The following is a 24,813-nucleotide window of genomic DNA, read 5'->3' on the forward strand; positions in this document are numbered from 1 at the left end:
TTACTATTGTTACTATTGTTACTATTGTTACTATTGTTACTATTGTTACTATTGTTACTATTGTTACTATTGTTACTATTGTTACTATTGTTACTATTGTTACTATTGTTACTATTGTTACTATTGTTACTATTGTTACTATTGTTACTATTGTTACTATTGTTACTATTGTTACTATTGTTACTATTGTTACTATTGTTACTATTGTTACTATTGTTACTATTGTTACTATTGTTACTATTATTACTATTATTACTATTATTACTATTATTACTATTATTACTATTATTACTATTATTACTATTATTACTATTATTACTATTATTACTATTATTACTATTATTACTATTATTACTATTATTACTATTATTACTATTATTACTATTATTACTATTATTACTATTATTACTATTATTACTATTATTACTATTATTACTATTATTACTATTATTACTATTATTACTATTATTACTATTATTACTATTATTACTATTATTACTATTATTACTATTATTACTATTATTACTATTATTACTATTATTACTATTATTACTATTATTACTATTATTACTATTATTACTATTATTATTATTATTATTATTATTATTATTATTATTATTATTATTATTATTATTATTATTATTATTATTATTATTATTATTATTATTATTATTATTATTATTATTATTATTATTATTATTATTATTATTATTATTATTATTATTATTATTATTATTATTATTATTATTATTATTATTATTATTATTATTATTATTATTATTATTATTATTATTATTATTATTATTATTATTATTATTATTATTATTATTATTATTATTATTATTATTATTATTATTATTATTATTATTATTATTATTATTATTATTATTATTATTATTATTATTATTATTATTATTATTATTATTATTATTATTATTATTATTATTATTATTATTATTATTATTATTATTATTATTATTATTATTATTATTATTATTATTATTATTATTATTATTATTATTATTATTATTATTATTATTATTATTATTATTATTATTATTATTATTATTATTATTATTATTATTATTATTATTATTATTATTATTATTATTATTATTATTATTATTATTATTATTATTATTATTATTATTATTATTATTATTATTATTATTATTATTATTATTATTATTATTATTATTATTATTATTATTATTATTATTATTATTATTATTATTATTATTATTATTATTATTATTATTATTATTATTATTATTATTATTATTATTATTATTATTATTATTATTATTATTATTATTATTATTATTATTATTATTATTATTATTATTATTATTATTATTATTATTATTATTATTATTATTATTATTATTATTATTATTATTATTATTATTATTATTATTATTATTATTATTATTATTATTATTATTATTATTATTATTATTATTATTATTATTATTATTATTATTATTATTATTATTATTATTATTATTATTATTATTATTATTATTATTATTATTATTATTATTATTATTATTATTATTATTATTATTATTATTATTATTATTATTATTATTATTATTATTATTATTATTATTATTATTATTATTATTATTATTATTATTATTATTATTATTATTATTATTATTATTATTATTATTATTATTATTATTATTATTATTATTATTATTATTATTATTATTATTATTATTATTATTATTATTATTCATCTGAGTTGGAAACACCGTTCCGTACGGTACATACAACGCGCATTCGCAAATTTCTCACGGTGTTTTTTCGGAGTTTTTCGCGATATTCGCGGCCTATTTTTCGACGAAAACACGAAAGAAGTGCTTCTCTAGTGGTGAACAGTGAAAGTTTGGTGAAAATCGGTTCAGAAACGGCTGAAAAAAGTGAATTTTAGTTTTGCCCACGCGGTGCAATAGGTAAACAAACAGCCATCGCTGTGCCTACCCGCGTGGTTACCGGGCCGATTTTGCATTCACTCGCTGGTGGAGTGTGACGGTGTGCTGAACGGGCGATATTTTTCGAGTCGCAAAAAACGTGAAAAGTTTTTTGAAAATTGTTGATTTTTTTTTGACGTTGGATTTGGTGGTATTTGAGATACCAGTACAGTGTATACCGATATTTGTACGGTACAGTGCGGGCCAAAAGTGTATGAACGGCAAAAAATAAAAATTGGAAAAGTGCGTTTTTCTTGCTTGTTTTGCTATTTAGAGGCTGTGTAGAAGCAAGCAAGCGAACAGATTCACCACTGCGCATCTACAGTGTGTCCCAAAATTGTGGGAACGCTTCGAAAAAGTCGACGTTGAAGGGGCAAATAAGGTAAGATCTTTCCTTTTCTTCACCTTTTTTGTCCATTTGGGGTTGGTATCGGGTGACCGTGCCACATAGCAGTTTCCAACGTCTGGTGGCGTAATCCAAGATGGCGGCCGCTAGTAGCGGTGATCCGGGAGGGTCAAGTCAAAGAAGATTGCCGGTATACATGGATCCGACGAACAAATTCGGCGAATTGACGTTCCTGCAGCTGACAGGCAAAGACGGTGTACCTTTGCCAAGAAACCCGTTCGTCATTGGTAAATCGGTGGAGGTTGTCGCTGGAGGCCCAATTGAAGGTGCGAATACCGAAGCTCAAGGGACACGGTATACCCTTCGAGTTCGGAACCCAGTCCAAGTTACCAAATTAATGAAGATGACCAAGCTTATTGACGGTACTGATGTTGTGGTTGAATCCCATCCGAATCTGAACGTAAGCAGATGCGTAATTTCCTGCTACGATCTGATTCACCTTGAAGAAAAGGAGGTTTTGCAAGAAATTATAAGCCAGGGTGTGATTCGTGTACAGCGAATTACACGAAAGGAAGAGGAGAAAAGAGTGAATACGCCAGCGCTTATCTTGACCTTCTGCAAGACCACATACCCGGAATACATGAAGATCGGTTTGCTTCGCGTCCCTACCCGCCCGTACTTCCCAAACCCGATGCTTTGTTATGGTTGCTTCAAATACGGCCATACTCGTGTTCGCTGTCCTGGCCCGCAACGTTGTCCTAATTGCTCTGGAGAACATCAAGGTGAAGAAAAATGTCGAGCAGCCCAGTTCTGTCTAAATTGTAAAGGTGATCACCAACCAACAAGCCGCCAATGTCCAAATTACAAAAAGGAAGCAGAGGTCATAAAAATAAAAATCCGCGACAATTTGACATTCCCGGAAGCGCGCAAACGAGCTGAACAGCAAAATCTTGGAAGTTACGCCCAAGCTGCAGCGCAACCGAGCGAAATTCTTAACAAACTAAAAGAGCTGGAGCTGACAATGAAGAGGAAGGATGAGCAGATCGCAAAACTTCTGGCGGAGACCAAAAGAAAGGATGAAAAAATCGAACAAATGATAGCGTACATACACCAGATGAAACAACAGTCCGCTAGTCAAGAAAAACCACAGCAAAGTAAAGAACAAAAACCAACGAACCAGACAGCCGGGCCAATAACAAGATCAAGGAACAACTCACCAGCGACTAACACGGACTCGAAGCGAGGAAGACCACAGAAACAACACACCCCGTTCAGCAAACCCACGACAACCCCACCGGATAACTTGAGCCCACCACCAAAAAGAACCGCTACCACTACCACCAACGAAACCATGGATTATTCAGACGATGAAATTGAGATTACCGAGAAGCCTCCTAGCCAGCCTCTTCGATAATTTTCATTTTCAACAACGTTTGGATACCAACGACAACCCACGCACGAATACTGACCACGAGATAGATCGGTTTGGAAGAGAGGAAAGTGTAGTACTCCTTCCAACGCAAGCACAGCAGGATGAAGGAACTATCCGGGCCGTCATACCCCAACCCGTTGATAGTGAATTCACCTCTGTGGCCGATAGGAACACCGATTTCACCACTACAACTTGTAAACCAGCAGAGCAAAACCCCACGATCGACGAACAGAAGGAGATCAGCAGAACTACACAAAGTCTATCCCCAGTGCCGACCGCAGTCGGTGTTCGTGAGCATAATAGTGTAGTTTGTACGACAGCGGTTGGCACTGTGGGGCTGGACCTTCCTCAGGTCAGTTCCGAAATTGTCAATCCCCTTGCAGGTACTGCTTGTTCTGATGTTCTTCCAGGTTTGACTGACAACATCGACGACACGCTCCTTCCACATCACCACTCGCTGTCGCCCGGAGAAGGTCCATCGAGATATCCGTTTCGAGATGGAACAGCTGTCACCACAACAGTAGCGTCGAAGCAGACAACGAAAACTACACAAAGTCTTTCCCCAGTGCCGGTCGCTGTCGGCAATTCTGGAAGTAATCGTGTAGTAGTTTCGACAGCGGCTGGCACTGTGGGGCTAGACGTCCCACAGGTCAGTCCTATTCCACCTCGCTCACGAACGGATTCTGTTGCGGTTTATCCCGTTACAGATATGACCAGCACGCATCGAACGAGTAACCGGTTTGGGGAAGAAGAGAAGAAAGTAGCTTCCCCACTTCATCATGAAGGGATCGACCGGGGGGAAGAGGACTGTCCCTACTTCCCAGATATACAGTCCTCGCAATTCTCCTCCTGGCTTTCCGCCGGCGAAGATACACCGCAACAACAGCAGAAGCATCAGAGCACCGATATCCCGGTTGAAATCAGCGCAACCACGTCCCAGTACCAACGAAGCACACCGGCGAGAACCCGCAGGCAATCACCTTCGCCATCAACATCGTCTTCGTCAGCGACTTTCGCCAATCGAGACAGCAGATGCTTCGCCCTTCAATGGAACATTCGGGGCCTGCGAACCAACATCAGCGAGCTTAAACAGCTGATCTGCGAGTACGGACCGAGCCTGATAGCGCTTCAGGAAACAAAAGTTGACAACCGAGTAGTCGCAGCAGATTTCATCGGCAACAACTACACTCTTTTGCTGAAAACTGGGAGTTGTCGATACTGGCAACAAGGAGTAGGTCTTGCCATTCGGGATGGTGTTCCATTCGAACGAATTGATATCGACGACAGTATACAAGCTATCGCAGTTCGGATCCAACTGCCACAGCAAATGACGGTGGTGTCGATCTACGTCCCTCCCAATACTCAACAGTGCCAAGAACAGCTGGGTGACTTCCTCGAAAAGCTTCCACGTCCAGTGCTGGTACTAGGCGACTTTAACGCGCACCATATTTGCTGGGGTTCTACGAAATCTACCGCACTAGGCCACTTCATCGCCGAAAAAACGCTATCGGAACGATTACTCATCCTCAACGACGGCTCGCACACTCGGATTGACCCAGCTACCGGTATCACTTCGGCTATTGACCTCTCGATCTGCTCCGAATCGGTGGCTTCGAAATTTGTTTGGCGAACACTTCCGGACACCCACAGCAGTGATCACTTTCCCATTCTCGTTTCCATTCCCGGACTGTCGACTATCCCAACGAAAAGACAGAAATGGATTTACGACCAAGCAGATTGGACAACCTACGAGCGATTGACCGCCAACGCTATTCGACCGGGCGTCGAAATATCAATCGACTGTTTCGTTGACCGGTTGATTAGAGCAGCAAACACCGCGATACCTCGCACTACCGGCAGAGTCGGTCCCAAAGCGGTTCCGTGGTGGTGTCCGGAGGTGAAAGCAGCTATCAAAAATCGGAGAAAAGCACTTAGAGCACTGAAGCGTATACCAGCAGAGGACCCACGAAAAGTGGATGCACTGAAAAGCTTCCAGGAATCACGGGCAGCAGCAAGAAAGTCTATCCATGACGCCAAGAAAAAATCATGGGAAGACTTCGTCGCGAAGATATCTCCAAGTTCAACTACGTCGGAGATGTGGCAGACAGTGAACACGTTGAGAGGGAAACGCCAACACCGCCCAACTGTCATCAAGCGGTCCAATGGTTACACGGATAAGCCAGAAGAAATAGCTGAAGAACTGGCGCAACACTACAGCGAAAGATCCGCAACCTCCAGCTATTCGTCGTTGTTCCAGAGGGAGAAAGAAAAGGCCGAACGAAACCGCATAAACTTCTCGCCAGATAGCGATGATATCTACAATTCGGACTTCACCCTGAATGAATTGCTGTGGGCACTCGACAGAGGAAGAAGTGGCTCTTCAGGACCGGACTGCATCGGCTATCCAATGCTTCAGTGACTGCCATTGTCTGTGAAAACTGCCATGTTGGAACTTTTCAACAGAATATGGCGCAGTGGCGTATTCCCACCCTGTTGGCGAACCGGAATCATCGTCCCAATTCCAAAGCCAAGCTCGGATGACGCGGGTCCAGCTGCATTCCGTCCAATCACGTTAACTAGTTGCATGGCGAAGGTGTTCGAGCGAATTGTCAACCGACGGTTAACCACCGAACTAGAGTCGAACGGGCGTCTCGACAAACGACAACATGCCTTCAGATCTGGTCGGGGTACTGACACATACTTTGCGGAGCTGGAGAAGTCATTACCCGACCGTGACGAGCACTGTCTGATAGCGTCGCTAGACTTGGCCAAGGCGTACGACACCACTTGGAGATATGGCATCCTACGAACACTGCAGAAATGGCAAATACGCGGAAGGATGATAAACATTGTCAACAGCTTTCTGGCAGAGAGAACGTTCCAGGTCAACGTAGAGGGGCATTTGTCGCCAGCACATCCGCTGGAAAACGGTGTACCACAGGGCTCAGTGCTCTCTGTTACACTATTTCTCGTGGCTATCCAACCCATCTTCCGTGTCGTTCCGAATTCCGTACAAGTGTTGCTGTACGCCGACGATATCCTGCTCCTTGTATGGGGGAAGAAAGACCAGTCGCTCCACCGAAAACTTCAGGCCGCAGTGAAAGCCGTCGATAAATGGTCGAGAAGTGTTGGATTTACGATATCTGCAACGAAATCCAGCATCTTCTATTGCAGCCCTAACGTACGCCGTGAACCCATACAGGCGATAAAGGTAGATGGTGTAGCCGTTCCAACACAAACGCTGCTGAGAACCCTCGGTGTTACTCTCGACCGATCGCTCAACTTTAAAGCGCATTGCAAAATGGCGAAGAAAACGTGCGAATCCAGGCTGCGTATCTTGAAGATGATTGGCGCCAAGCTACCCCGAGGTCAACGCGCTTCTTTACTTCAAATCGGGTCAGCAATTGTCACCTCTCGATTACTATATGGTATGGGGCTCGTAAGCAGCGGAGGAGATGCCGTCGTCCAAACACTCGCACCTACATACAACAGGATGGTAAGGTTTGCATCTGGTGCATACGTCACGAGTCCAATTCTAGCCATTATGGCTGAAGCAGGTACTTTGCCGTTCGATCTGCTTGTCCTCCAAACCATCGCACGATTGGCTATCCGTATGTTAGAGAATAGTGGGGAAAATGCTGCTCTTCCCTTGGTACATAGAGCTTCCAGTCGTTTGATGGAGATAGTTGGAACGCCTCTTCCAAATATCTGCTCCCGCACGCGGCTAACTACTCGAAAGTGGTACGAAGCCAGACCACAGATCGTGTGGGACATCAAGAAACGCGTAAAAGCCGGAGATCCTTCGGATACTGTCCGTCCAGTCGTCCAGGAGCTACTGACAGAACGTTTCAGCCGATCAACAGTCGTCTACACAGATGGGTCGAAAGACGATATCGCTGTCGGCGCGGGAGTTTTCGGAGAACACTATCAACAGTCGCTAGGTCTTCCACAGCAATGCAGCGTCTTCTCAGCCGAGGCATTTGCAATAAAAACAGCGCTAACAGCATACCACACGTCTAGCGATTTGCTGATCATGTCAGATTCGGCTAGCTGTTTATCAGCAATCGAAGCCGGCACATCCCAGCACCCGTGGATCCAACAGATTGAAAACATGCTTCGGAACCGTCCAATCAATCTTTGCTGGATCCCAGGTCACACTGGCATCCGCGGTAACGAAGAAGCAGACCGACTTGCAGGAGAAGCCAGGGGCGTTCCCCCATTGGATATATCCGTTCCCGGAGCAGATGCCGTTAGTCAAATCAAAACAACTATCCGAAATCGATGGTACCAGCGGTGGTCAGCGTCCACCGAGGTGAAACTACGCGAAGTAAAATTCAACACAACAAAGTGGACTGACCGCGAGAATTCGGCCGACCAACGAGTGCTAACGCGATTGCGAATAGGGCACACCCGATTGACGCACGAATTCCTGCTGAAAAAAGAATCCCCACCGGTTTGCGACAGCTGCGGGGTAACTACTGACGTCCGTCATGTGATCCTCCACTGTAGGAGGTACGACGAAGCCAGGAAGAAGAACGATATTGAATCGACGAGTCTACGAGTGACTTTATGCAACAACAGAGACAACGAAGAGAAATTGCTAAACTTCCTCAAGGAAACAAATCTGTATAAACAAATTTGAAAAATCTGTATTGTAAATTAATGTTTGTGAAAGCGAAATTGAAACTAACTTTCCGACACGAATGCACCCTTCTGGTGTAAAGTGTCATTAATAAACAACAACAACAACAACAATTATTATTATTATTATTATTATTATTATTATTATTATTATTATTATTATTATTATTATTATTATTATTATTATTATTATTATTATTATTATTATTATTATTATTATTATTATTATTATTATTATTATTATTATTATTATTATTATTATTATTATTATTATTATTATTATTATTATTATTATTATTATTATTATTATTATTATTATTATTATTATTATTATTATTATTATTATTATTATTATTATTATTATTATTATTATTATTATTATTATTATTATTATTATTATTATTATTATTATTATTATTATTATTATTATTATTATTATTATTATTATTATTATTATTATTATTATTATTATTATTATTATTATTATTATTATTATTATTATTATTATTATTATTATTATTATTATTATTATTATTATTATTATTATTATTATTATTATTATTATTATTATTATTATTATTATTATTATTATTATTATTATTATTATTATTATTATTATTATTATTATTATTATTATTATTATTATTATTATTATTATTATTATTATTATTATTATTATTATTATTATTATTATTATTATTATTATTATTATTATTATTATTATTATTATTATTATTATTATTATTATTATTATTATTATTATTATTATTATTATTATTATTATTATTATTATTATTATTATTATTATTATTATTATTATTATTATTATTATTATTATTATTATTATTATTATTATTATTATTATTATTATTATTATTATTATTATTATTATTATTATTATTATTATTATTATTATTATTATTATTATTATTATTATTATTATTATTATTATTATTATTATTATTATTATTATTATTATTATTATTATTATTATTATTATTATTATTATTATTATTATTATTATTATTATTATTATTATTATTATTATTATTATTATTATTATTATTATTATTATTATTATTATTATTATTATTATTATTATTATTATTATTATTATTATTATTATTATTATTATTATTATTATTATTATTATTATTATTATTATTATTATTATTATTATTATTATTATTATTATTATTATTATTATTATTATTATTATTATTATTATTATTATTATTATTATTATTATTATTATTATTATTATTATTATTATTATTATTATTATTATTATTATTATTATTATTATTATTATTATTATTATTATTATTATTATTATTATTATTATTATTATTATTATTATTATTATTATTATTATTATTATTATTATTATTATTATTATTATTATTATTATTATTATTATTATTATTATTATTATTATTATTATTATTATTATTATTATTATTATTATTATTATTATTATTATTATTATTATTATTATTATTATTATTATTATTATTATTATTATTATTATTATTATTATTATTATTATTATTATTATTATTATTATTATTATTATTATTATTATTATTATTATTATTATTATTATTATTATTATTATTATTATTATTATTATTATTATTATTATTATTATTATTATTATTATTATTATTATTATTATTATTATTATTATTATTATTATTATTATTATTATTATTATTATTATTATTATTATTATTATTATTATTATTATTATTATTATTATTATTATTATTATTATTATTATTATTATTATTATTATTATTATTATTATTATTATTATTATTATTATTATTATTATTATTATTATTATTATTATTATTATTATTATTATTATTATTATTATTATTATTATTCATCTGAGTTGGAAACACCGTTCCGTACGGTACATACAACGCGCATTCGCAAATTTCTCACGGTGTTTTTTCGGAGTTTTTCGCGATATTCGCGGCCTATTTTTCGACGAAAACACGAAAGAAGTGCTTCTCTAGTGGTGAACAGTGAAAGTTTGGTGAAAATCGGTTCAGAAACGGCTGAAAAAAGTGAATTTTAGTTTTGCCCACGCGGTGCAATAGGTAAACAAACAGCCATCGCTGTGCCTACCCGCGTGGTTACCGGGCCGATTTTGCATTCACTCGCTGGTGGAGTGTGACGGTGTGCTGAACGGGCGATATTTTTCGAGTCGCAAAAAACGTGAAAAGTTTTTTGAAAATTGTTGATTTTTTTTTTGACGTTGGATTTGGTGGTATTTGAGATACCAGTACAGTGTATACCGATATTTGTACGGTACAGTGCGGGCCAAAAGTGTATGAACGGCAAAAAATAAAAATTGGAAAAGTGCGTTTTTCTTGCTTGTTTTGCTATTTAGAGGCTGTGTAGAAGCAAGCAAGCGAACAGATTCACCACTGCGCATCTACAGTGTGTCCCAAAATTGTGGGAACGCTTCGAAAAAGTCGACGTTGAAGGGGCAAATAAGGTAAGATCTTTCCTTTTCTTCACCTTTTTTGTCCATTTGGGGTTGGTATCGGGTGACCGTGCCACATAGCAGTTTCCAACGTCTGGTGGCGTAATCCAAGATGGCGGCCGCTAGTAGCGGTGATCCGGGAGGGTCAAGTCAAAGAAGATTGCCGGTATACATGGATCCGACGAACAAATTCGGCGAATTGACGTTCCTGCAGCTGACAGGCAAAGACGGTGTACCTTTGCCAAGAAACCCGTTCGTCATTGGTAAATCGGTGGAGGTTGTCGCTGGAGGCCCAATTGAAGGTGCGAATACCGAAGCTCAAGGGACACGGTATACCCTTCGAGTTCGGAACCCAGTCCAAGTTACCAAATTAATGAAGATGACCAAGCTTATTGACGGTACTGATGTTGTGGTTGAATCCCATCCGAATCTGAACGTAAGCAGATGCGTAATTTCCTGCTACGATCTGATTCACCTTGAAGAAAAGGAGGTTTTGCAAGAAATTATAAGCCAGGGTGTGATTCGTGTACAGCGAATTACACGAAAGGAAGAGGAGAAAAGAGTGAATACGCCAGCGCTTATCTTGACCTTCTGCAAGACCACATACCCGGAATACATGAAGATCGGTTTGCTTCGCGTCCCTACCCGCCCGTACTTCCCAAACCCGATGCTTTGTTATGGTTGCTTCAAATACGGCCATACTCGTGTTCGCTGTCCTGGCCCGCAACGTTGTCCTAATTGCTCTGGAGAACATCAAGGTGAAGAAAAATGTCGAGCAGCCCAGTTCTGTCTAAATTGTAAAGGTGATCACCAACCAACAAGCCGCCAATGTCCAAATTACAAAAAGGAAGCAGAGGTCATAAAAATAAAAATCCGCGACAATTTGACATTCCCGGAAGCGCGCAAACGAGCTGAACAGCAAAATCTTGGAAGTTACGCCCAAGCTGCAGCGCAACCGAGCGAAATTCTTAACAAACTAAAAGAGCTGGAGCTGACAATGAAGAGGAAGGATGAGCAGATCGCAAAACTTCTGGCGGAGACCAAAAGAAAGGATGAAAAAATCGAACAAATGATAGCGTACATACATCAGATGAAACAACAGTCCGCTAGTCAAGAAAAACCACAGCAAAGTAAAGAACAAAAACCAACGAACCAAACAGCCGGGCCAATAACAAGATCAAGGAACAACTCACCAGCGACTAACACGGACTCGAAGCGAGGAAGACCACAGAAACAACACACCCCGTTCAGCAAACCCACGACAACCCCACCGGATAACTTGAGCCCACCACCAAAAAGAACCGCTACCACTACCACCAACGAAACCATGGATTATTCAGACGATGAAATTGAGATTACCGAGAAGCCTCCTAGCCAGCCTCTTCGATAATTTTCATTTTCAACAACGTTTGGATACCAACGACAACCCACGCACGAATACTGACCACGAGATAGATCGGTTTGGAAGAGAGGAAAGTGTAGTACTCCTTCCAACGCAAGCACAGCAGGATGAAGGAACTATCCGGGCCGTCATACCCCAACCCGTTGATAGTGAATTCACCTCTGTGGCCGATAGGAACACCGATTTCACCACTACAACTTGTAAACCAGCAGAGCAAAACCCCACGATCGACGAACAGAAGGAGATCAGCAGAACTACACAAAGTCTATCCCCAGTGCCGACCGCAGTCGGTGTTCGTGAGCATAATAGTGTAGTTTGTACGACAGCGGTTGGCACTGTGGGGCTGGACCTTCCTCAGGTCAGTTCCGAAATTGTCAATCCCCTTGCAGGTACTGCTTGTTCTGATGTTCTTCCAGGTTTGACTGACAACATCGACGACACGCTCCTTCCACATCACCACTCGCTGTCGCCCGGAGAAGGTCCATCGAGATATCCGTTTCGAGATGGAACAGCTGTCACCACAACAGTAGCGTCGAAGCAGACAACGAAAACTACACAAAGTCTTTCCCCAGTGCCGGTCGCTGTCGGCAATTCTGGAAATATGACCAGCACGCATCGAACGAGTAACCGGATTGGGGAAGAAGAGAAGAAAGTAGCTTCCCCACTTCATCATGAAGGGATCGACCGGGGGGAAGAGGACTGTCCCTACTTCCCAGATATACAGTCCTCGCAATTCTCCTCCTGGCTTTCCGCCGGCGAAGATACACCGCAACAACAGCAGAAGCATCAGAGCACCGATATCCCGGTTGAAATCAGCGCAACCACGTCCCAGTACCAACGAAGCACACCGGCGAGAACCCGCAGGCAATCACCTTCGCCATCAACATCGTCTTCGTCAGCGACTTTCGCCAATCGAGACAGCAGATGCTTCGCCCTTCAATGGAACATTCGGGGCCTGCGAACCAACATCAGCGAGCTTAAACAGCTGATCTGCGAGTACGGACCGAGCCTGATAGCGCTTCAGGAAACAAAAGTTGACAACCGAGTAGTCGCAGCAGATTTCATCGGCAACAACTACACTCTTTTGCTGAAAACTGGGAGTTGTCGATACTGGCAACAAGGAGTAGGTCTTGCCATTCGGGATGGTGTTCCATTCGAACGAATTGATATCGACGACAGTATACAAGCTATCGCAGTTCGGATCCAACTGCCACAGCAAATGACGGTGGTGTCGATCTACGTCCCTCCCAATACTCAACAGTGCCAAGAACAGCTGGGTGACTTCCTCGAAAAGCTTCCACGTCCAGTGCTGGTACTAGGCGACTTTAACGCGCACCATATTTGCTGGGGTTCTACGAAATCTACCGCACTAGGCCACTTCATCGCCGAAAAAACGCTATCGGAACGATTACTCATCCTCAACGACGGCTCGCACACTCGGATTGACCCAGCTACCGGTATCACTTCGGCTATTGACCTCTCGATCTGCTCCGAATCGGTGGCTTCGAAATTTGTTTGGCGAACACTTCCGGACACCCACAGCAGTGATCACTTTCCCATTCTCGTTTCCATTCCCGGACTGTCGACTATCCCAACGAAAAGACAGAAATGGATTTACGACCAAGCAGATTGGACAACCTACGAGCGATTGACCGCCAACGCTATTCGACCGGGCGTCGAAATATCAATCGACTGTTTCGTTGACCGGTTGATTAGAGCAGCAAACACCGCGATACCTCGCACTACCGGCAGAGTCGGTCCCAAAGCGGTTCCGTGGTGGTGTCCGGAGGTGAAAGCAGCTATCAAAAATCGGAGAAAAGCACTTAGAGCACTGAAGCGTATACCAGCAGAGGACCCACGAAAAGTGGATGCACTGAAAAGCTTCCAGGAATCACGGGCAGCAGCAAGAAAGTCTATCCATGACGCCAAGAAAAAATCATGGGAAGACTTCGTCGCGAAGATATCTCCAAGTTCAACTACGTCGGAGATGTGGCAGACAGTGAACACGTTGAGAGGGAAACGCCAACACCGCCCAACTGTCATCAAGCGGTCCAATGGTTACACGGATAAGCCAGAAGAAATAGCTGAAGAACTGGCGCAACACTACAGCGAAAGATCCGCAACCTCCAGCTATTCGTCGTTGTTCCAGAGGGAGAAAGAAAAGGCCGAACGAAACCGCATAAACTTCTCGCCAGATAGCGATGATATCTACAATTCGGACTTCACCCTGAATGAATTGCTGTGGGCACTCGACAGAGGAAGAAGTGGCTCTTCAGGACCGGACTGCATCGGCTATCCAATGCTTCAGCGACTGCCATTGTCTGTGAAAACTGCCATGTTGGAACTTTTCAACAGAATATGGCGCAGTGGCGTATTCCCACCCTGTTGGCGAACCGGAATCATCGTTCCAATTCCAAAGCCAAGCTCGGATGACGCGGGTCCAGCTGCATTCCGTCCAATCACGTTAACTAGTTGCATGGCGAAGGTGTTCGAGCGAATTGTCAACCGACGGTTAACCACCGAACTAGAGTCGAACGGGCGTCTCGACAAACGACAACATGCCTTCAGATCTGGTCGGGGTACTGACACATACTTTGCGGAGCTGGAGAAGTCATTACCCGACCGTGACGAGCACTGTCTGATAGCGTCGCTAGACTTGGCCAAGGCGTACGACACCACTTGGAGATATGGCATCCTACGAACACTGCAGAAATGGCAAATACGCGGAAGGATGATAAACATTGTCAACAGCTTTCTGGCAGAGAGAACGTTCCAGGTCAACGTAGAGGGGCATTTGTCGCCAGCACATCCGCTGGAAAATGGTGTGCCGCAGGGCTCAGTGCTCTCTGTGACACTATTTCTCGTGGCTATCCAACCCATCTTCCGCGTGGTTCCGAACTCCGTACAAGTGTTGCTGTACGCCGATGATATTCTGCTTCTTGTGTGGGGGAAGAAAGACCAGTCGCTGCTCCGAAAACTTCAGGCCGCAGTAAAAGCCGTCGATAAATGGTCGAGAAGTGTTGGATTTACGATATCTGCGACGAAATCCAGCATCTTCTATTGCAGCCCTAACGTACGCCGTGAACCCATGCAGGCGATAAAGATAGATGGTGTAGCCGTTCCGACACAAACGCTGCTGAGAACTCTCGGTGTCAATCTCGACCGATCCCTCAACTTTAAAGCACATTGTAAATTGACGAAGAAGACATGTGAATCCAGGCTGCGTATCTTGAAGATGATCGGTGCCAAGTTGCCCCGTGGTCAACGCACTTCTTTACTGCAAATCGGGTCCGCAATTGTTACCTCGCGACTCCTCTACGGTATGGGACTTGTAAGCAGAGGAGGAGATGCCGTCATCCAAACGCTCGCTCCTACATACAACAGGATGGTAAGGTTTGCATCCGGTGCATACGTCACGAGCCCAATCGTAGCCATTATGGCAGAAGCTGGAACCCTACCATTCGACCTACTCGTTCTTCAAAATATAGCCCGCTTGGCCATCCATACGTTGGGAAAAAGCAAGGATAATGCCGATCTCCCCCTGGTACATCGAGCATCCGAACGTCTGACAGAGGTGATCGGAATCCCTCTTCCAGATATTTGCACTCGTACACGTTTAGCTGCACGAAGATGGTACGAACCCAAGCCCCAGATCGTGTGGGACATAAAGAGACGTGTGAAAGCTGGTGACCCCTCGGAAATTGTTCGGCCTGCTTTTCAGGAGCTCCTAGCAGGTCGTTTCAACCGTTCAACTATCGTCTACACGGATGGCTCGAAAGACGACCATGCAGTAGGTGTGGGAGTGTATGGAGAATACTTCCATCAAGCGGTTGGTCTTCCATCGTCATGCAGCGTTTTCTCGGCAGAAGCGTTTGCAATCAAAACGGCGCTAGCAACACATAACACGGTCAGTGATTTGGTGGTTATGTCTGACTCGGCCAGTTGCTTATCGGCATTAGAAGCTGGCACATCGCAACACCCGTGGATTCAGCAGATTGAAAACATGTTACGAGGCCGTCCAATCAAGCTGTGCTGGATTCCGGGTCATGCTGGTATCCATGGCAACGAAGAGGCAGACCGCCTCGCAGGAGAAGCCAGGGGTAATGCCCCCTTGAAAATAGCCGTTCCTGGAGCAGACGCGAACAACCAAATGAAAACAGCTATCCGAAATCAGTGGTGCCGTCGATGGTCTGCGTCCACTGAAGTAAAACTTCGCGAAGTTAAATTCGACACAGGGAAATGGACTGACCGCGAGAATTCGGCTGAACAGCGAGTGCTTACCCGACTTCGAATAGGGCATACCCGGCTAACACACGACTTTCTGCTAAAGAAAACTTCACCACCAGTGTGCGACTGCTGTGGGATCATTGTAGATGTCCGCCATGTGATCCTCCACTGCAGAAAATACGATGACGCTAGAAGGAAGCACGATATCGAGTCGACTAGTCTGCGAGCGGCTCTGCGCAACGATAGGAAAAATGAGGAGAGTATGATAAAATTCCTCAGGGAAACTAACTTGTTTAAAATGTTGTAACTTTATACTTTGAATTGTAAATGATAACTGACAACTGCATTGAAAAAATTTTCAGGTTAAATATTTTTCTTTCGACACGAATGCACCACTTCTTGGTGTAAAGTGTCGTTAATAAACAACAACAACAACAACAACAACATTATTATTATTATTATTATTATTATTATTATTATTATTATTATTATTATTATTATTATTATTATTATTATTATTATTATTATTATTATTATTATTATTATTATTATTATTATTATTATTATTATTATTATTATTATTATTATTATTATTATTATTCATCTGAGTTGGAAACACCGTTCCGTACGGTCTAAACAGCGCGCGTTCTCGAATTTTACACGGTGTTTTTGGCGTGTTTTTCGCGATCGCCGCGATCCAATCAAGTGCAAAAAGACGAGTGAAGTGGTTCTTAAGTGACTAACAGCGAAAAATTGGTGCAAATCGGCGAAGAAACGGCTGAAATAAGTGCATTTTAGTTTACCCACGCGGCAATAAAAACAAAACAAACAGCCATCGCTGTGGCTGCCAGTGCGGTCGCCCGGCTAGTTTCATTCACTGGCTGTGCCGGCTGCGTGTGTGACGGTGACGGTGGGCTGGAAGCAAGTTTTTTTTTTCAAGTTGGAAAATTGACGAAAAGTTTTAAAAAAAGAAAAATATTTTTTTTTTCTTGCTGTGATCTGCCGAAGAGAGTGGTACAGTGTGAATTGGACGCCACAGTGCGTGCCAAAAGTATTGGAACGGCGAAAAAAGGAATAAATTGCAAAGTGTTTTTTTGCGCGTTTTATTCATTAAAGGAAACGTAGAAGCGAACAAAAAGGTAGTTGCGATTCTGCTTACCTACAGTGTGTCCCAAAAGTGTGGGAACACTTCGAAAAAGTCGACGTTGAAGGGGCAAATAAGGTAAGATCTTTCCTTTTCTTCACCTTTATTGTCCATTTGGGGTTGGTATCGGGTGACCGTGCCACAGCGTATTCTCCAACGTCTGGTGGTGTGATTCAAAATGGCGGCCGCTAGTAGCGGTGACCCGGGAGGGTCGCGAACGAGAAGACTACCAGAGTACATGGACCCTACGAACAAATTCGGCGAATTGACGTTCCTGCAGTTAACCGGCAAAGACGGTGTACCATTGCCTAGAAACCCGTTCATCATCGGTAAATCGGTAGAGGTTGTCGCTGGAGGTCCAATTGAAGGTGCGAATACCGAAGCTCAAGGGACACGGTATACCCTTCGAGTTCGGAATCCTGCCCAAGTTGCTAAGTTGCAGAAAATGACCCAGCTCATTGACGGCACTGAAGTAGTGGTCGAAGCTCATCCGAATCTGAACGTAAGCAGATGCGTAATTTCCTGCTACGATCTGATTCATATGGAAGAGAAGGATGTTTTACAGGAAATCATAAGCCAGGGAGTGATTCGTGTACAGCGAATTACACGAAAGGAAGCCGAGAATAGAGTAAATACGCCAGCGCTAATATTGACCTTCTGCAAGACCACATACCCGGAATACATGAAAATCGGTTTGCTTCGCGTCCCAACTCGCCCGTACTTCCCAAACCCGATGCTCTGTTATGGTTGCTTTAAATACGGCCATACGCGTGTTCGCTGTCCTGGCCCGCAACGTTGTCCCAACTGCTCTGGAGAACATCAAAGCGAAGAAAAATGTCGAGCACCCCAGTTTTGCCTAAATTGTAAAGGAGATCACCAACCAACAAGCCGCCAATGTCCAAATTATAAAAAAGAAGTAGAGGTCATCAAAATAAAAATCCGCGACAATTTGACATTCCCGGAAGCGCGCAAACGAGCTGAACAGCAGAATCAAGGAAGTTACGCCCAGGCTGCAGCGCAATCAAACGAGATCCTAAATAAACTGAAAGAGTTGGAGCTGACAATGAAGAAGAAGGATGAGCAGATCGTTAAACTTCTGGCAGAGAACAAACGCAAAGACGAAAAAATAGAGCAAATGATGGCGTACATCAAACAACAATCCGCGAATCACGAAAAACCCCAGCACAGCAAAGAACAGAAGCAAACGAACCAGCCAACCGGGCCTGTAACGAGATCCAGAAACAACTCACCAGCGACTAATACTGATTCGAAACGAGGTAGACCGCAGAAACAACATACCCCGCTCAGCAAACCCACGACAACCTCACCGGATAACTTGAGCCCACCACCAAAAAGAACCGCTACCACTACCACCAACGAAACCATGGGTTATTCAGACGATGATATTGAGATTACCGAGACGCCTCCTAGCCAGCCTCTTCGATAATTCTCATTTTCATCAACGTCTGGATACCAACGACATCCCACGCACGAATATTGACTACGAGATGGATCGGTTTGGAAGAGAGGAAAGTGTAGTACTCCTTCCAACGCAAGCACAGCAGGATGAAGAAACTATCCGGGCCGTCATACCCCAACCCGTTGATAGTGAATTCACCTCTGTGGCCGATAGGAACACCGATTTTACCACTTCAACTAACAAAACTACAAACCAGAGCAACCCGATCGTCATCTACGAGAGAACGAGCATAACTACACAAAGTCTATCCCCAGTGCCGACCGCAGTCGGTGTTCGTGAGCATAATAGTGTAGTTTGTACGACAGCGGTTGGCACTGTGGGGCTGGACCTTCCCCAGGTCAGTTCCGAAGTTGTCAATCCCCCTGCAGGTACTGCTTGTTTTGATGTTCTTTCAGGTTTGAAAGACAACATCGACGATATGCTCCTTCGACATCACCACTTGCTATCGCCCGGAGAAGGCCCATCGAGATCATCACTTCGAGATAGAACAGCTGTAATAACGAAAACTACACAAAGTCTTTCCCCAGTGCCGGTCGCTGTCGGCAATTCTGGAAGTAATCGTGTAGTAGTTTCGACAGCGGCTGGCACTGTGGGGCTAGACGTCCCACAGGTCAGTCCATCTTCAATTTATCTCCGAACGAATTCTGTTTCGGCTTCTACCGTTACAGATGCGACCAGCAGTAACCGGTTTGGGGAAGAAGAGAAGAAAGTAGCTTCCCCACTTCATCATGAAGGGATCGACCGGGGGGAAGAGGACTGTCCCTACTTCCCAGATATACAGTCCTCGCAATTCTCCTCCTGGCTTTCCGCCGGCGAAGATACACCGCAACAACAGCAGAAGCATCAGAGCACCGATATCCCGGTTGAAATCAGCGCAACCACGTCCCGGTACCAACGAAACACACCGGCGAGAACCCGCAGGCAATCACCTTCGCTATCAACATCGTCTTCGTCAGCGACTTTCGCCAATCGAGACAGCAGATGCTTCGCCCTTCAATGGAACATTCGGGGCCTGCGAACCAACATCAGCGAGCTAAAACAGCTGATCTGCGAGTACGGACCGAGCCTGATAGCGCTTCAGGAAACAAAAGTTGACAACCGAGTAGTTGCAGCAGATTTCATCGGCAACAACTACACTCTTTTGCTGAAAACTGGGAGTTGTCGATACTGGCAACAAGGAGTAGGTCTTGCCATTCGGGATGGTGTTCCATTCGAACGAATTGATATCGACGACAGTATACAAGCTATCGCAGTTCGGATCCAACTGCCACAGCAAATGACGGTGGTGTCGATCTACGTCCCTCCCAATACTCAACAGTGTCAAGAACAGCTGGGTGACTTCCTCGAAAAGCTTCCACGTCCAGTGCTGGTACTAGGCGACTTTAACGCGCATCATATTTGCTGGGGTTCTACGAAATCTACCGCACTAGGCCACTTCATCGCCGAAAAAACGCTATCGGAAAGATTACTCATCCTCAACGACGGCTCGCACACTCGGATTGACCCAGCTACCGGTATCACTTCGGCTATTGACCTCTCGATCTGCTCCGAATCGGTGGCTGCGAAATTTGTTTGGCGAACACTTCCGGACACCCACAGCAGTGATCATTTTCCCATTCTCGTTTCCATTCCCGGACTGTCGACTATCCCAACGAAAAGACAGAAATGGATTTACGACCAAGCAGATTGGACAACCTACGAGCGATTGACCGCCAACGCTATTCGACCGGGAGTCGAAATATCAATCGACTGTTTCGTTGACCGGTTGATTAGAGCAGCAAACACCGCGATACCTCGCACTACCGGCAGAGTCGGTCCCAAAGCGGTTCCGTGGTGGTGTCCGGAGGTGAAAGCAGCTATCAAAAATCGGAGAAAAGCACTTAGAGCACTGAAGCGTATACCAGCAGAGGACCCACGAAAAGCGGATGCACTGAAAAGCTTCCAGGAATCACGGGCAGCAGCAAGAAAGTCTATCCATGACGCCAAGAAAAAATCATGGGAAGACTTCGTCGCGAAGATATCTCCAAGTTCAACTACGTCGGAGATGTGGCAGACAGTGAACACGTTGAGAGGGAAACGCCAACACCGCCCAACTGTCATCAAGCGGTCCAATGGTTACACGGATAAGCCAGAAGAAATAGCTGAAGAACTGGCGCAACACTACAGCGAAAGATCCGCAACCTCCAGCTATTCGTCGTTGTTCCAGAGGAAGAAAGAAAAGGCCGAACGAAACCGCATAAACTTCTCGCCAGATAGCGATGATATTTACAATTCGGACTTCACCCTGAATGAATTGCTGTGGGCACTCGACAGAGGAAGAAGTGGCTCTTCAGGACCGGACTGCATCGGCTATCCAATGCTTCAGCGACTTCCATTGTCTGTGAAAACTGCCATGTTGGAACTTTTCAACAGAATATGGCGCAGTGGTATATTCCCACCCTGTTGGCGAACCGGAATCATCGTACCAATTCCAAAGCCAAGCTCGGATGACGCGGGTCCAGCTGCATTCCGTCCAATCACGTTAACTAGTTGTATGGCGAAGGTGTTCGAACGAATTGTCAACCGACGGTTAACCACCGAACTGGAGTCGAACGGGCGTCTCGACAAACGACAACATGCCTTCAGATCTGGTCGGGGTACTGACACATACTTTGCGGAGTTGGAGAGGTCATTACCCGACCGTGACGAGCACTGTCTGATAGCGTCGCTAGACTTGGCCAAGGCGTACGACACCACTTGGAGATATGGCATCCTACGAACACTGCAGAAATGGCAAATACGCGGAAGGATGATAAACATTGTCAACAGCTTTCTGGCAGAGAGAACGTTCCAGGTCAACGTAGAGGGGCATTTGTCGCCAGCACATCCGCTGGAAAACGGTGTACCACAGGGCTCAGTGCTCTCTGTTACACTATTTCTCGTGGCTATCCAACCCATCTTCCGCGTGGTTCCGAACTCTGTACAAGTGTTGCTGTACGCCGATGATATTCTGCTTCTTGTGTGGGGAAAGAAAGAACAGTCGCTCCTTCGGAAACTTCAGGCCGCAGTAAAAGCCGTCGATAAATGGTCGAGAAGTGTTGGATTTACGATATCTGCAACGAAATCCAGCATCTTCTATTGCAGCCCTAACGTGCGCCGTGAACCCATGCAGGCGATAAAGATAGATGGTGTAGCCGTTCCGACACAAACGCTGCTGAGAACTCTCGGTGTCACTCTCGACCGATCACTCAATTTTAAAGCGCATTGTAAAATGACGAAGAAGACGTGTGAATCCAGGCTGCGTATCTTGAAGATGATCGGTGCCAAGCTACCCCGTGGTCAACGCACTTCTTTACTGCAAATCGGGTCCGCAATTGTTACCTCGCGACTCCTCTACGGTATGGGACTTGTAAGCAGAGGAGGAGATGCCGTCATCCAAACGCTCGCTCCTACATACAACAGGATGGTAAGGTTTGCATCCGGTGCATACGTTACGAGCCCAATCTTAGCCATTATGGCAGAAGCTGGAACCCTACCATTTGACCTACTCGTTCTTCAAAATATAGCCAGGTTGGCCATCCATACGTTGGGAAAAAGCAAGGACAATGCCGATCTCCCTCTGGTACATCGAGCATCCGAACGTCTGACAGAGGTGATCGGAATCCCTCTTCCAGATATTTGCACTCGTACACGTTTAGCTGCACGAAGATGGTACGAACCCAAGCCCCAGATCGTGTGGGACATAAAGAGACGTGTGAAAGCTGGTGACCCCTCGGAAATTGTTCGGCCTGCTTTTCAGGAGCTCCTAGCAGGTCGTTTCAACCGTTCAACTATCGTCTACACGGATGGCTCGAAAGACGACAATGCGGTAGGTGTGGGAGTGTATGGAGAATACTTCCAACAATCGGTTGGTCTTCCATCGTCATGCAGCGTCTTCTCGGCAGAAGCGTTTGCAATCAAAACAGCGCTAGCAACACATAACACGGTCAGTGATTTGGTGGTTATGTCTGACTCGGCCAGTTGCTTATCGGCATTAGAAGCTGGCACATCGCAACACCCGTGGATTCAGCAGATTGAAAACATGTTACGAGGCCGTCCAATCAAGCTGTGCTGGATTCCGGGTCATGCTGGTATCCATGGCAACGAAGAGGCAGACCGCCTCGCAGGAGAAGCCAGGGGTAATGCCCCCTTGCAAATAGCCGTTCCGGGAGCAGACGCGAACAACCAAATGAAAACAGCTATCCGAAATCAATGGTTCCGTCGATGGTCTGCGTCCACTGAAGTAAAACTTCGCGAAGTTAAGTTCGACACAGGGAAGTGGACTGACTGCGAGAATTCGGCCGAACAGCGAGTGCTCACCCGGCTTCGAATAGGGCATACCCGGCTAACACACGACTTTCTTCTAAAGAAAACCTCACCACCAGTGTGCGACTGCTGTGGGATCATTGTAGATGTCCGCCATGTGATCCTCCACTGCAGAAAGTACGACGACGTTAGAAGGAAGCACGACATCGAGTCCACTAGTCTGCGAGCGGCTCTGCGCAACGACAGGAAAAATGAGGAGAGTATGGTAAAATTCCTCAAGGAAACTAACTTGTTTAATATGTTGTAACTTATATTTTGAATTGTAACTGATAACTGACAACCGCATTGAAACATTTTTCAGGTAAAAATATTTTTCTTTCGACACGAATGCACCACTTCCTGGTGTAAAGTGTCGTTAATAAACAACAACAACAACAACAATTATTATTATTATTATTATTATTATTATTATTATTATTATTATTATTATTATTATTATTATTATTATTATTATTATTATTATTATTATTACTATTATTATTATTATTATTATTATTATTATTATTATTATTATTATTATTATTATTATTATTATTATTATTATTATTATTATTATTATTATTATTATTATTATTATTATTATTATTATTATTATTATTATTATTATTATTATTATTATTATTATTATTATTATTATTATTATTATTATTATTATTATTATTATTATTATTATTATTATTATTATTATTATTATTATTATTATTATTATTATTATTATTATTATTATTATTATTATTATTATTATTATTATTATTATTATTATTATTATTATTATTATTATTATTATTATTATTATTATTATTATTATTATTATTATTATTATTATTATTATTATTATTATTATTATTATTATTATTATTATTATTATTATTATTATTATTATTATTATTATTATTATTATTATTATTATTATTATTATTATTATTATTATTATTATTATTATTATTATTATTATTATTATTATTATTATTATTATTATTATTATTATTATTATTATTATTATTATTATTATTATTATTATTATTATTATTATTATTATTATTATTATTATTATTATTATTATTATTATTATTATTATTATTATTATTATTATTATTATTATTATTATTATTATTATTATTATTATTATTATTATTATTATTATTATTATTATTATTATTATTATTATTATTATTATTATTATTATTATTATTATTATTATTATTATTATTATTATTATTATTATTATTATTATTATTATTATTATTATTATTATTATTATTATTATTATTATTATTATTATTATTATTATTATTATTATTATTATTATTATTATTAT

The 24,813-nt window shown here is 40.3% G+C and overlaps 1 protein-coding gene across 1 annotated transcript; it reads right to left on the reverse strand.

The window, feature by feature from the left end:
• Positions 1-926: 926 nt before the first annotated feature.
• LOC131695127 (putative uncharacterized protein DDB_G0277057) lies at positions 927-9,021 on the reverse strand (the record flags this gene model as incomplete). The annotated part of the gene is made up of 2 exons (XM_058983645.1): positions 927-1,010; positions 8,938-9,021. Coding segments are annotated over 2 exons (168 nt in total), but the record flags the coding sequence as incomplete, so codon positions are not given.
• Between the last annotated feature and the right edge of the window lie 15,792 nt (positions 9,022-24,813).

This window comes from Topomyia yanbarensis, unplaced genomic scaffold, assembly GCF_030247195.1.
Source record: "Topomyia yanbarensis strain Yona2022 unplaced genomic scaffold, ASM3024719v1 HiC_scaffold_299, whole genome shotgun sequence".
In the NCBI taxonomy this organism is placed as follows: domain Eukaryota; kingdom Metazoa; phylum Arthropoda; class Insecta; order Diptera; family Culicidae; genus Topomyia; species Topomyia yanbarensis.